The 12,500-nt window shown below is 35.0% G+C and overlaps 2 protein-coding genes across 6 annotated transcripts in view; one reads left to right on the top strand and one right to left on the bottom strand.

The window, feature by feature from the left end:
• Window positions 1–6,187, top strand: part of LOC113815875 (synaptosomal-associated protein 25) — a 21,350-nt gene extending 15,163 nt beyond the window's left edge. For all 3 annotated transcript variants that reach the window (XM_070117007.1, XM_070117006.1, XM_070117005.1), the window contains exon 8: window positions 2,028–6,187. In XM_070117007.1, coding sequence (XP_069973108.1) covers window positions 2,028–2,096 — 69 coding nt within the window. In that variant the 3' untranslated portion in view covers window positions 2,097–6,187. The remainder of the gene's footprint in view (window positions 1–2,027) is intronic.
• Window positions 6,188–8,344: 2,157 nt separating this feature from the next.
• The window catches only part of LOC113815873 (uncharacterized), a 7,005-nt gene continuing 2,849 nt past the window's right edge, over window positions 8,345–12,500 (bottom strand). For all 3 annotated transcript variants that reach the window (XM_027367892.2, XM_070117000.1, XM_070117001.1), the window contains exons 3-6: window positions 11,610–12,272; window positions 11,240–11,407; window positions 10,136–10,321; window positions 8,345–9,921 (exon numbers count right to left, since the gene is read on the bottom strand). In XM_027367892.2, coding sequence (XP_027223693.2) covers window positions 9,406–9,921; window positions 10,136–10,321; window positions 11,240–11,407; window positions 11,610–12,272 — 1,533 coding nt within the window. In that variant the 3' untranslated portion in view covers window positions 8,345–9,405. The remainder of the gene's footprint in view (window positions 9,922–10,135; window positions 10,322–11,239; window positions 11,408–11,609; window positions 12,273–12,500) is intronic.

Here is a 12,500-nt window from a genome sequence, read left to right as displayed (position 1 = left end):
TTACGGAAGCGAATGAGAAAGCAAGCAAACTCATGAGGAGCTAATTCCGCAAACCCTCGTTTTCTCATGATATTTACAAAAAAGCAAAAAAAAACAAAAAAAAGAGGCAATGGTTTGGGTCTAATTTTTTTTTCTGATTTGAGATTTTACTGCAAGTTAGTAATTTTGTGTAGGCTAGCTGTATATGTGGCAAAAAGAAAATTAAACAAGGAAAGTAAATTCATATTTTTTGTTTAAATTATTTTAAGCCATTACAGTTGCTCTCATAAAAGCTCATTTCTTCATGAAAGAGTATAGTAGTAGTAAGACTATACAATGCTGTACGTCGCTCTATTTTTGATGGTTCACATTCTCGTAATTTAAAAAAACGCACACCTTAATGTGTATCACTTGCTGCATTTTGTAGACACCTTATAGAAAATTTACGTATATAGAGAAGTAGTTAGAACCAAAAGTAATATTTACCTTTAATTTATTTGTTATTTTTTAAGATATACCACCGCTAAATTTTGTGTTTGGTGGAAGCAACTGGTAACTAAAATAGAATCACTTGGAATGAAGATTTTTGGGGCTGAATTTACAGAAAATGAAGAAAATAGAAGTAGGATTTACATCACTTCAACTCAATTTTTTTATTTTTTTCCCCCCTGAAGAACCAATTTTTGGGTGTAATGTTTTTCTTGTTCTCAACAAAGCCTCTTGAAGGCTTGTTACCTTTATTACACGTGATTATATAATACGCAGCCTTGCCTACTGAGCATACGTTACTGTGAGTCATGTTGACTTTCTACTGCACTCATGAGGCACATTGGTCTTCACAAACTCCACCCGTTCTTGTCAAAACTCATTGTTTTCCTCCTTCCCTTTCATTCTGTTATTTTTGTTCTCTGTGTCTTTGTTTTTGTTCATATGCACACGTCTTTCTTTAATATGCCATTGCTCTTTCAACATAAAAAGTTAAATGTAAAGTTTTTCTTGTTCACTGATGTATTTTTATCTTCATGAGATCAAGTCTTTGAATATTATGTACATAGCATTTTTATGGATAGAAGTCTATGAAAGCCATTGTTTTTTTTGTTTTTTTTTTAATGACTAATATAATTGTGAAATAAACTACAGAACAGAATCTAAATTCAGCTCCTAAGGAAAAGTGCACATCAGTAATACCTTCAAAAGTAAAAATCTTCAGTAGACATTTGTTTCAATGAAGTATGGTTGATCCTTTATTAATTGCTAGCTACAATAGCACAGGAAGCTACAACTTAATAAAATTTAACTTGCTGTATGAAGAATAAATTTTGCTGGGAACTCTTAAGAATGTGGAGAATAAGCAATAAAGATGTTGCAAAGAAGCTAGAAGAGACCAACAAAATTTGCATCTCTTTTTTCCTATAAATCAAAGATTTTTTTTCAGCAAATATTACAGGGATATGACATTTTCTGTTCATTAATATAGTGGTGTTAATCATCTTCCTATTACTTTCCCTGTACATTACTGTCTCAAAAGGCTTTCTGTTATGATAGCAAAGGTCTTGTTCATCAAACATTTGCTTTTGCTTTAATTATCATATATTTTTCTGAAATATACTGTGTTGCTCCTGGTGAAATTAGCATTTAGCTATTTTGAAATGTTAGGCAGGCAAGTATGTATGAGGATTTAATAAAGGGTAAACTACTTTAGTGTCACTGCTGTAAGAAGGCTTTATGCAGGTTTACAATATTTGTTTAAAGGATCACTATTGCTAGACTTATTGTTGCTACAATGTAGAATTAGCACATGGCAAAATGGTTGACAAAAGAAAACAAAGTGTGTAATGAATAGAACCATATATTGAGTTATATAACTGCAATTATTTAAAGTATTACTGTTTTTTTTAAGTTTGTGACAAATGCAGATATATAAATATATATATAATATATAATATATTTTGAGTGATGACTCGCAAATACTACTCTCTTATAAAACGCTGAACCTTTTGGCATGCAATGTCTGTACCATCATGCTTAAACATCCCTTTCCATTTCAGGCGGATTCAAACACGGTGAGAGTGAACATGGCCAACGAGAGGGCTGGCTCTCTGCTGAAGAACGCATAAACAGAGAGAAAACAGCTAAACCTTTCCCTCAAGCGCAGTCATCCCGGGCCAGGCTGACATCTTTTGGATGATGTGCTTAAGACTTTTAAGGAAGAAGAAAAAAAAGCATGTATAACCTATTATCCAACGTTTTGGAAGTCCTAAAAGATCCCATATCCAATCAGATGTTGTGTTCAGTACTTGTTAAACCAGTGCCGGTCTTGCTACTTGTGATGCAATTTCAGTAACTCGATAATGGCATGCAGAAAAACTGGTTGATTTTATTTAGAAAACCAGACTATATATATACCTATATATATCCAGCCTTCCAAATGATTACAAAAAACAATAATTAGTAAGACGCATGTACAATTTGTTATACATATATATACATATATAAAGGTAATAATGTTTCCCCAGCTGTGAAAAAATAGGGACGATCCCTCAGAAAATCCCTCTTGGTAAGTCTGGCCCCTTGCCGAAGGGAACTCTACTGTTATACTTTTCCCTTGTGTAGAGATCTGGGACTTGTTTTGTTATTGTTAAATGTCATTTGTTAATTTTGTAGGTATAGTAAAAAAAAACATCATCAAAGACATTTTAAAGAAAAATTGTCGTTTCTTTTATTCTTTTTAAAAAATATCATTTTATGACCTTCCTGTTGACCAAAATCATTCATCATCTTTTGATTGTATAGTCTGTCTCCTATATTTTTTTCTTTATTTCTTTTAGCACATAACTACTGATCATTTATTTATAATTTTTAAACCTTCATTTCATAATGCGTAATCAACTATCCAGATATGAGCATTTACTGTATCTGATATTCATCTATGTACCTTTGTTGTTACAAGCAAATTTCAGCTTTACTGTTGGTCCTAGTGTAGGAACCCACAGCATGTTTTCTTAAAGCGAAATGTTCCTTGTGACAACACAGTTTAAGACCAGTCTAGTAGCCTCTTATCAAGGAGAGATAAGCAACTGTGAGTCTTCATCACCTTTTTAATGTAACTTTTCCATGGACATAGAAACCAGTTATGTTAGAGGTGGGATCAAGGCTCATTTTAGCTGTTCACATCTCAAATTCATCAGACCTACTGTAGTAGTTGCTGTTTGGCCCAATATAGTTGAAAATAACCACAAACTTCTGTGTCTTCGCCTTAGAGTCATATCCGTGGCTTGCTTTGTTCCCCTTTTACTCTTGTGAAATGGGGGATCCCCAATTCCAGCTACACAATCTCCTCCTTTAGATTATTTTCCTTTAGTTTAAAGTTCTTAGACCATTGCTTAATTGTTCACAGTTGGTTAGTTCTCAATTGTGCCTACTTCTTAATTAGATTTCTTGTTTAATTCACCGAGTTCTCTTGGGGAAATTCTGGTAGCTGGAAAAGAAAGCTCTCCCTAATGTGCATATTGGTAAGAAGGAATAGATGTATGAAGCAAGCCCTCTTTTTAAATTTAAAAACAAATTTTGCTATGTGGTAGCTTGAAGATGCAGGCAGTTGAGACAGGACAGTGATGAACCATGTAGAAATTGAGAGTTGATTCTGAAGACAAAAACCTTTTTCAATTAGACTGTTACTATTGCTCTCTCAAGCAGCATATTTTGTTGTATACTATAATAATAATAATAATAAAGGAAATTTATTACCTAACTGTGTAACTAATTACTTGGTCATCAATAATCTTGCAAGATTCAAATTAAATTGCAGAATCACTTCACTGCTTGACTCAACTCTATATTATCAAGACAAAGTTTATGTGACAATTAGACTATCTTGGAAGATCACACTGAATAGTGTTACATCATTTCCTGAAACATTTTTGTCTCAGTTTTGACTGATAGATGAAACCAGATTCTTATTTCAGTAGGACATCAAAGTTGTCTTGCCATAAGTTTGAAAGATCTTCTGGTACTTGTAGTATTAAACAAAATGCTTTTCAATTACATTCTAAGAAAAAAAGGAGTGAAGTTTTCAAGAATAAATAAGGCATAACATTTTTCAAAATATTTACTGAGATATTGGAGGAGTACAATAAATTAGTTGGGCCATGTGGTGGGCTTAAGAGAAATGGTATAGGAGGTTGCACATTATGTGTCTTTTGTTACAAACCAATTTTTAAAATTTGTGTATCATTACTCTTAACGTATCAGTATTAAGGCTACTGAATGCAGATAAACTCATGGATTTTCAAATACTTTATGTCTGGATTGAGATTGGTATAGATTTTGTACAAGCAGGTGTTTCCTTTAAAGTGACACGTGGTTGTAAGCTGTGATACTCTACCTGGGTTTGAACATGCAAGTAAACAAATTCACATGTTAGGCCATATCAAAACTAATGAAAGGGTAAGATTTTTTGTAGACAATTTTTGTAGATCTCTTTGCATGTAATTTTTGGTAGGCACTGAACTCTTTGGTTCCATCTTTATTTTTTTCATTGTATACATCTTTTTTCCTGAAATTTAGACAGTCCACAGCTAATTTGAATATCATGGTGATAAGTCACGTTGCAGTTGTGTGCAAGCTAATGAGAAATGCTCCACTTAAGTGCATGCCGTGGTATATATATATAAAAAAAGTTAAAACCATAATTGGTTGCAGTGCTAGGTTGTTGTTGTTGCAACTTTCTCTAACTTACTCACATGCCACCTATATTGATTTAACTCCCACTAGTTAATAATGAATGCGACTGAGGTAGCGTTTGGATTAGCAGGTGGCATTTGAGATTGCAGGTACAAAGTAGGAAATTCAGGAATGTAAACCGTGGAAATTACTTTGTACAGTGCAGTTTAGTATGACAAGGTATTTACTAGGGTTTACATATTCAGTGTCATCTTACTTTGCCTGTAAAGTTGAGTGATACCTAACTCAATGGAAGTTTTGTAGGCTTGAATTCTGTACACTTGTAAATAAAGATTTGCAAATGTAGAGCAAGCTTACATTACTTTTGACTGGAGATGCCTTTTCAAGTGAGTATAAAATCCTCCTATGGTGTAGCATAGGAGCAAACTATCCACAGCACAATATGGTGGCATATCTAGTATTTAGCCATAGATCTTCATGTCCTTTTCTATTGTGATTTGTGTCCTAGTGGTTTGTAATAAGCAGAGAAGGCCCACCCATTTTTTTCTTGTGTATCTTCTCTGTGTTGGTTTATCCCAAAATGAGTGGATGGGAACTCTTATAATGGATCGTGGAGCACCCTAGTTTTCTTTTTATACATTGAATAATTAAGAAGTGTGTAGGCTTGGAAGCAGTGCATTGAGATGGTTGGTTGTAGCTGCAGTCTAGAGGAGTCCTTAATTTTCATTTCTGTTTAGTCTGTCAAGTTCACTTATGACCTTGGTTAAGTCTTGATTTTCATTTGTCTATGCAGTAAATAAAGTAGTGGAGGAGAGAGTACATTGTTACCACAAAAGCCCAACCAAACCATCATTGGTTGTTATGCATAATACAAATAAAGTGAAGGTAGAAGAAGAAGAAGAAAAAAAGGTCCCCCACATGTTCCAGACAACCATGCACTGCCTCCATATACATCACACTGCATGTTGATGGGCTGCTCCTTCCCAGATACCACTTGACTTTTTTCTCTCCATGCTCCCCTCTGGAATCATTATTTATCATCTCATCGGCTGTTTCTCTCTCCAGTGTTCTTTTTTTTATCAGATGGTCTTTCTTTTTCTCCATTGTTAAACTATAATTGAACAAGTGAGGAACTTATAAATGTTAAGATTTCTACTTTCAGTCATTCCAAAAAATGTTGACCATGGATGTTTACTAGAAATGTAAGCTATGTTTTGAAATGATGTGCTCATTGATTTATACTTTTAGGATTAAAATATTACATAGGGGTTTGAATCACAAAAAATAGTTGGTTTTGATACTGGGCTGGAAGAATCTGATAGTATGTTGTAAATTCAGCTATGCATATATTCAAAAGTATTTGTGCTCTCCAAACTATTAATTGGTCTTTAACAGTGTGTACTTTGAGGAGTAAAAGTAGGTAGAGGGAAAAGAAGTCTAAATTGTGAGTACTTTTTTCCTGGTTTTCTCATAGGGGAGCATCCGTTATAGTACATACGTATCATTTAATAAAGATGTAAACAAATCTTGTTGTATGATTTACTATGCCCTGAAATGAATAATAGAGCTAGAATGATTTCAGTATTATGCAGATTACACAGTCCTATTCTCTGTGTCTGCATACCCCAATCCCTTGTTATCTTATGAGACAGAGACTGAGGCCCAACATAGGGGATCACCCCTAGCTTGGACCTCCATTCTTCCCTCCATTAATTTTGCATGGTCTTTTCTTCTCCCTCCTTCCTTTTCCTTTTCTTCATCCCCTACTATCCATATCCTAAAGTGTTAAAATCATGCTGAAAGGATGAAAGTCTGTCCTGAATGGCCTTCATACTCCATTTGCTCTTCCCTCTTCACCCTTTTCACTACAATACTAACTTGAAGCCCTCTACAACTATTTTGTCCTAATTGTTAACAAATTTTTACCCATTTTTTTTTTATCTTAGTGCTATATAACCATTGCTTTGCCCCCAAGCCTCACCATATTGCTATACTTTGAATATGCAGTGTATGACCTAAGATATTGATGGGGCAGCTTATTTTCAATAAATAAATAAATACTATCACATGGTGTAGAGTTATGTAAATGTGGTATGCACTAGATGATAAAGTACTAGAGTACCACTACCACAGTCTTCAAGAGATTGTCACACATTGCAGTAACACAAGGTTTAGAATAGCAATGCGCAAAGGCACAATCTGCTAGGGAAGCAAATAAATGGGTCCAGCAATGCCCTCCAGTGATAACTGTCCAACAATTGCATTATTAATTACAGAACAAGAAAGCATATGTTATTCATACTTTGATTCTTAATTCACTTTCATATTATATCAGGCACTACCTAAGAGAGATGGAGCTACTGCAACTGTTAGAAATAATAGAGATATGCAGACACATAGAGATGGAGATACAATATAGAGGTTGTTAGATATATAGCCATATTGTCTCGAGAGAGTGAGTGAGTGAGTTTTTCGTGTATGCATGTGAAGTTTGTATGTATATGTGTACATGTGTATGTGGGTATGTATCCAGTATGACATCTAGGGAGTGATCACAACACCTCTGCAAATGCTTCATAAACTATTTATGTGGTTTTAAACTGAAGCTGGGGAAAGGATATAACTTTTGTGCAAGTATATAGTGATAACCATTCTGATGAGTAACATTACTCACATATTTAATTCAAATGCCCTGTCCACATGATTGGACACTTGCTTCATGCCCACTGTTTAGGCAGAATTGATGAGAAAACCAAGGGAGAAGGGAGTACCTGTACCCGTAGTCGACCAAAATCGTCAGATAAGGCTGTCTGCCAGGTAGTTTGGGAGGGTGGACTACTATGGGACTCAGAATGAATTAAATTACCTTACTTTCAAGATCTTAACACCTGGCATACATGGGGTCACAAGTCATTGCTTGGTGCAGGTTCTGTTACTGATGTGCACACAGGACTGGTTGTAGATTAACAGACATTCTTTTGAAAAGTATGTAAAAAATAAAAAGAACGACAAAGAAAAAAATCTGACTAATGATACACATCTTATGTCTGCCCTCTGTGATAGTTCTGCCATCAGTGCCATCATTAGCATGAACTATAATGCATGCCCATATGGTGCAAATCACAGGATCAACAAGATGAGAGGCAATTAAAAGGCAAGCAATGTGATTTTCCATAGCCTATCTGCCACATAAATTTAGTCATTAACACAGCACATCCAGGGCTTTGCCATTGCAACATCTTTGGTGAGTTACAACAATGCTACATACAGGCATGGGTATGGCTGTCAGCAAGATCAAGAAGGCCTTTCTCAAGCAGCACAATAGATAAATGTTAAAAAATATGAAACAGATGCCTTCAAAATGACCTTGGGTATGCAGCAGGTGGTTTCTAGAGTCAACATACATTACTTAAACAGTAAATTAAAGTAGTACATATCACAGACAGCTTCCATACTTTCAGATGGACTTTTCACAACTGTTATACACCAAAACTTGATAACTATTACTTTTTTATATTGAAGCTTTATTTTTTTCTATCAAAGGTAGATGGCTGATTTTTTGTCAGAGTACTGCTTGTTGCTTTTCAATGAAAAAAAAAGATTATATGAAGCAATCCTGAGAAGTCAAAAATTTATGATAATATACACATCCGGTCAGAAGATAGTGATTTTGAAATTTATATTCAAATCAATTGAAGTATTTATTTCATGTTTCATCTGCATTTACATATTCAAAATATCTCCCTTTCTCATATTTCTCAGTCCTAAGCCATATACTGGAGTCTCTGGGGCATACAATCAAGGAGTTGACCCCATGCATCATCAGTCCTTTGCATGCCACTGTCAGTCAGCTTAGCTCACAGTCACTGAGCACACATCCGTTTTAGCACATAGCAAAGCATCATAATTCTATATTAATTATGCATTTAATGAACTAATAGACAGAGATGCTTTTCTGAATTCTTGCAGTGTGACTTCCAATGCGACTATTGTGGCACAGCAGTTGAACTCTTCAAATGCACTTGACACTTAATATTAGCAGTTTTCATATAATTATTTGTCATTTTGAATTCATTTGGTCGATTTGCCATGGCAACTCACACACCCTTAAATTCTGAATATACAGTACATAAAAAATGGTGTATCTAAACCTGTAACAAATTACAAACACGTCTTCTGAGGTCATGTTAACATAATATATAATCTTGCTTTGAAACATGGTCAAAACACTGCTATGGACATATCTTGTTTAGACCTTTGACCCAGTAAATATATTTCAAGACACTGCTTTGGACATTTCCTGGACAGTAGCATCTTTGGGAACGGGTACTTATTGTTTACCAATATGTTTGCAGCCTAATTAGATGCATATTTTCCTGACATGTTATCAACAATGTTTAAGGCAATGATTTAGGCACTCTGTTTACAAGGCCTACATCAACAGTATTGAAAATTGATAAATCTATAATATTCTTTAAATGCAAACTTCCCATATATATTTAACAGATAAATATGTATATTTTAAACAGTAACAAAATAACTGTACTATTATTACTAATTACAGCTACTACTACAGCTACAACTACTGCTGTTGCTACAATAATACCTCCATCACTATTACTATTAAATAAAGATACATAACTGTTTCTAAACTTAAAATCAATCCCTGATACATTCATTCACAACGGATGACAGTATGAGATTCTATTTGAGTGAAGTACTTATGTCACCTTTAGAGGTCATTCAATATGGAATTACAATGCCACAATCTACAACTGTTACATTTTTAATATTCCTATACTTTGCTGCTGCTTTAGCTACTTCCAGCCCTTTTTCCACCTTTCCAAACACACGTGGATCAATGTATGGAAACAGGGACTTTTTTGTAGTGACGGTGAACTGTGAAGCACGAGAATAATCAGAAACCCAGCCACCTACAGCTCCTACAGAGCAATGTTTGTTATAATCTCCACTTCCACTCAGGCCTGGTATAACAGCAGCTCCTCCATTGCCATCATTGTATTCATAATCCCCTCCTACAATGCGTTCCCCTGGCAAACCTTTACACACAACCCCAAAGAAGTGGGTGTTGGTATATGAAGGGCCATGTTCACCTGTACAGAGTAGCACAAAGTTTTTTGCCATCGGAGTATCTCTAATAATTCTAATGTAGACACGACCGGGGGATGAACCTGGCCAAGCTAGATCCAAGAATACCAGACTGGAGAGCGTTTCAGTAGATGCTACGACATCATAAAACTGGAAAATAATAAATCTTAATGAAGCAAAAAATCTCTCATTTTATCCTGCCATCATAACCAATCCTAATATCAATAATCATAAGATATATCTATCCTTTATGGTAAAAACAACTCAATATCACACAATGAGACAGTATGTCACTCACAAAAATGGTATAATACTACTCAATGATATATAATATACCTCACATGATTTTTAAGATATTACTTACTGGAAGTGTATGGAGATGCTGAGTTGTCTTGGGACACTCATTCTGAAGGTGGTGGAGACAAATGGCTCCGTCATGTACAGTTATCCTACCATGACGACTCTTGCCTTGCTTGGTCAGGACAGCTGCTAGCTTTCCAGCCTCAACCAACATTCGAGCAGGCATAGACAGTCCTCGTAAGCTTTCTATCTGGAAAAGTGGTGAACATGATAAGAAATAATTCTTAAATCATATCATATGAAAGTATTATGCAGTATGTGGGGAGAAATCATAGAATCAGTCATATGCCCCTTCATAATGATATGAAAGTATTATGCAGGTTATGGTGAGAAATAATTATAGAATCAGTAAGTCATATACGCCTTTTCATAACAATGTGAATATATGTTATATCTACAAAAAAAATACTTGCATTAATGACTTCAAAAAAGTATTCTACTGCAGCTATCAAATCACATGAATACTTACTGTGTAAATACATACTGTCTTCAGATTTGAAAACACAGAAAACCTAGTTTTAATCTTGTCTAAATAGAGAATAGTATAAGCCTTCAAACACATACATACTGAACAAATTGCTTGAAAGATACCACTTTCGGAGTTGAGACTAGGTGGAGTCATGGCAACTTGCAGCATATTCCCAGTATAAAGGTTTATACTGGAAACATATGCTGGGGCCAAATCAGCACTGTATAACAAGAAATATTCTTTATTGTGCCTTTTTCCTCACTTTGGACCATACCTGTGATAACATGTGGTTTAGGGCCCATTGTAGATAATTTGGTAAGGTATTGGTTTACAGCTGGTTTGCATCAGTTTTATGGAAGCACCTAAGTTGTCAAATGCTGATGGAAACAAAAAAACAACAACTAGCAACTGCTACTTAAACTCTCGAATACAAGTAAGCTGCTGATGTTTCAATTACCATTGACTAAAATTACTTTCCCATTGTATTAAATATGTTTACTTTCTCATTATTAATTATTTTTTAAATAACTTTTAAATTTCTCAGTTTCATAATAACAAAGCCAGTTCACATCCCATTAAAAAAATAAATAACCATTATTACAGAATTATGAAAAAATGAAGTTCAACCTGGTTACTTACTGTTACAGTTTCTGCTGGTATGCCTATGATGTTATTGACCTTCTCAAGGACAGTTGCATGAAGTGTTCCACTGACTACTCTATTGGAAGCAGCAACACCTGCATCCTGCACACCAGCATCCACTTCTTGGTTCATTACCTCTATGGTCTTTTTGGTAGCATATCGCAACTGCCATAAAAGTAACTTCATCAAGAACAGCATAAAATAAAATCTTTGTGTTACCAGAATTAATAAACAAAAATTACAGTGGACATTGCATGATAATTTGCTATCAGTTAATTATGCTTACACTGCAATAATAATACAACAGATCTTATGAAAGAAAAACAAGTAATACACAAACATCCATGTGTAAAAATATAGATCTCACCTTAGCTGACTGCTGGATGGCATTCACATCTGGGAGTGTATCATTGCATTGTTTGATCCACATTAATGTGACAGCATGGCACTGTTCAGCACTGCTGATAGCCCTGTCTGTATCCATCTTGTCACTGGTATGAAGACTTTCAGCTGCTTCCTGTAATAAGTGGTACTGTTGTTCACCTTGTCCTTGAAGATAAGTCAATCTGCTCTTTTCCTTTTTCAGGAGTTCCTGTGCATTCATGTGCCTCTGGATCATGTCTGTGAGATTCTTAACTTGCTCCTCATGTTCTGTTATCAAGTTATCCAAGGTTGTGTTGTAAGTACGGAGCTGAGTCTGCATCTGAGTGCAATCTGAAGTAGCACTACTGACTGCCAACTGTATTAGTCTCAGTCTGGTTGGGTCTATTGCAATGTCCTGTTGGGGCTCTGGCACTTCTCTTTTCCCTGGTGAGGCCAAGTTTATGCTTGAGAGTAACTCTTCAAAATCATAAGCAATGGGGATTTGCATTATATCAGGAATGGTGTGCTGGGAACAGCAGATGGGGCACTTGAGGGTACCCTCCTTCAAGAGGCTTGTCACACACATAGAACAGAAGAAGTGACCACATGGCAGCACTCTTGGCCTTCTGTCAGCCTGATCGTAATCATTGAAGCAAACCTTACATTCCTGTGGGTTGGAAAAAGAAATTACAATTTTGAGTATACATATATGTCCAAGTAAGCATGATGTGTGAGTGTCCATGTGCATGTACATTATATATATGTATATATGTATGTATGTTTGATAAGTGTATACATACATACATACATACATATGTATACATATATATATATATATATATATATATATATATATATATATATAAATATATCTATCTATCTATCTATATATAAA

The sequence above is a fragment of the Penaeus vannamei genome, chromosome 39 (assembly GCF_042767895.1).
Source record: "Penaeus vannamei isolate JL-2024 chromosome 39, ASM4276789v1, whole genome shotgun sequence".
Classification (NCBI taxonomy): Eukaryota; Metazoa; Arthropoda; class Malacostraca; order Decapoda; family Penaeidae; genus Penaeus; species Penaeus vannamei.
Note: the sequence above shows the minus strand (reverse complement) of the source record. Positions and strands in the feature narration are given on the sequence as shown.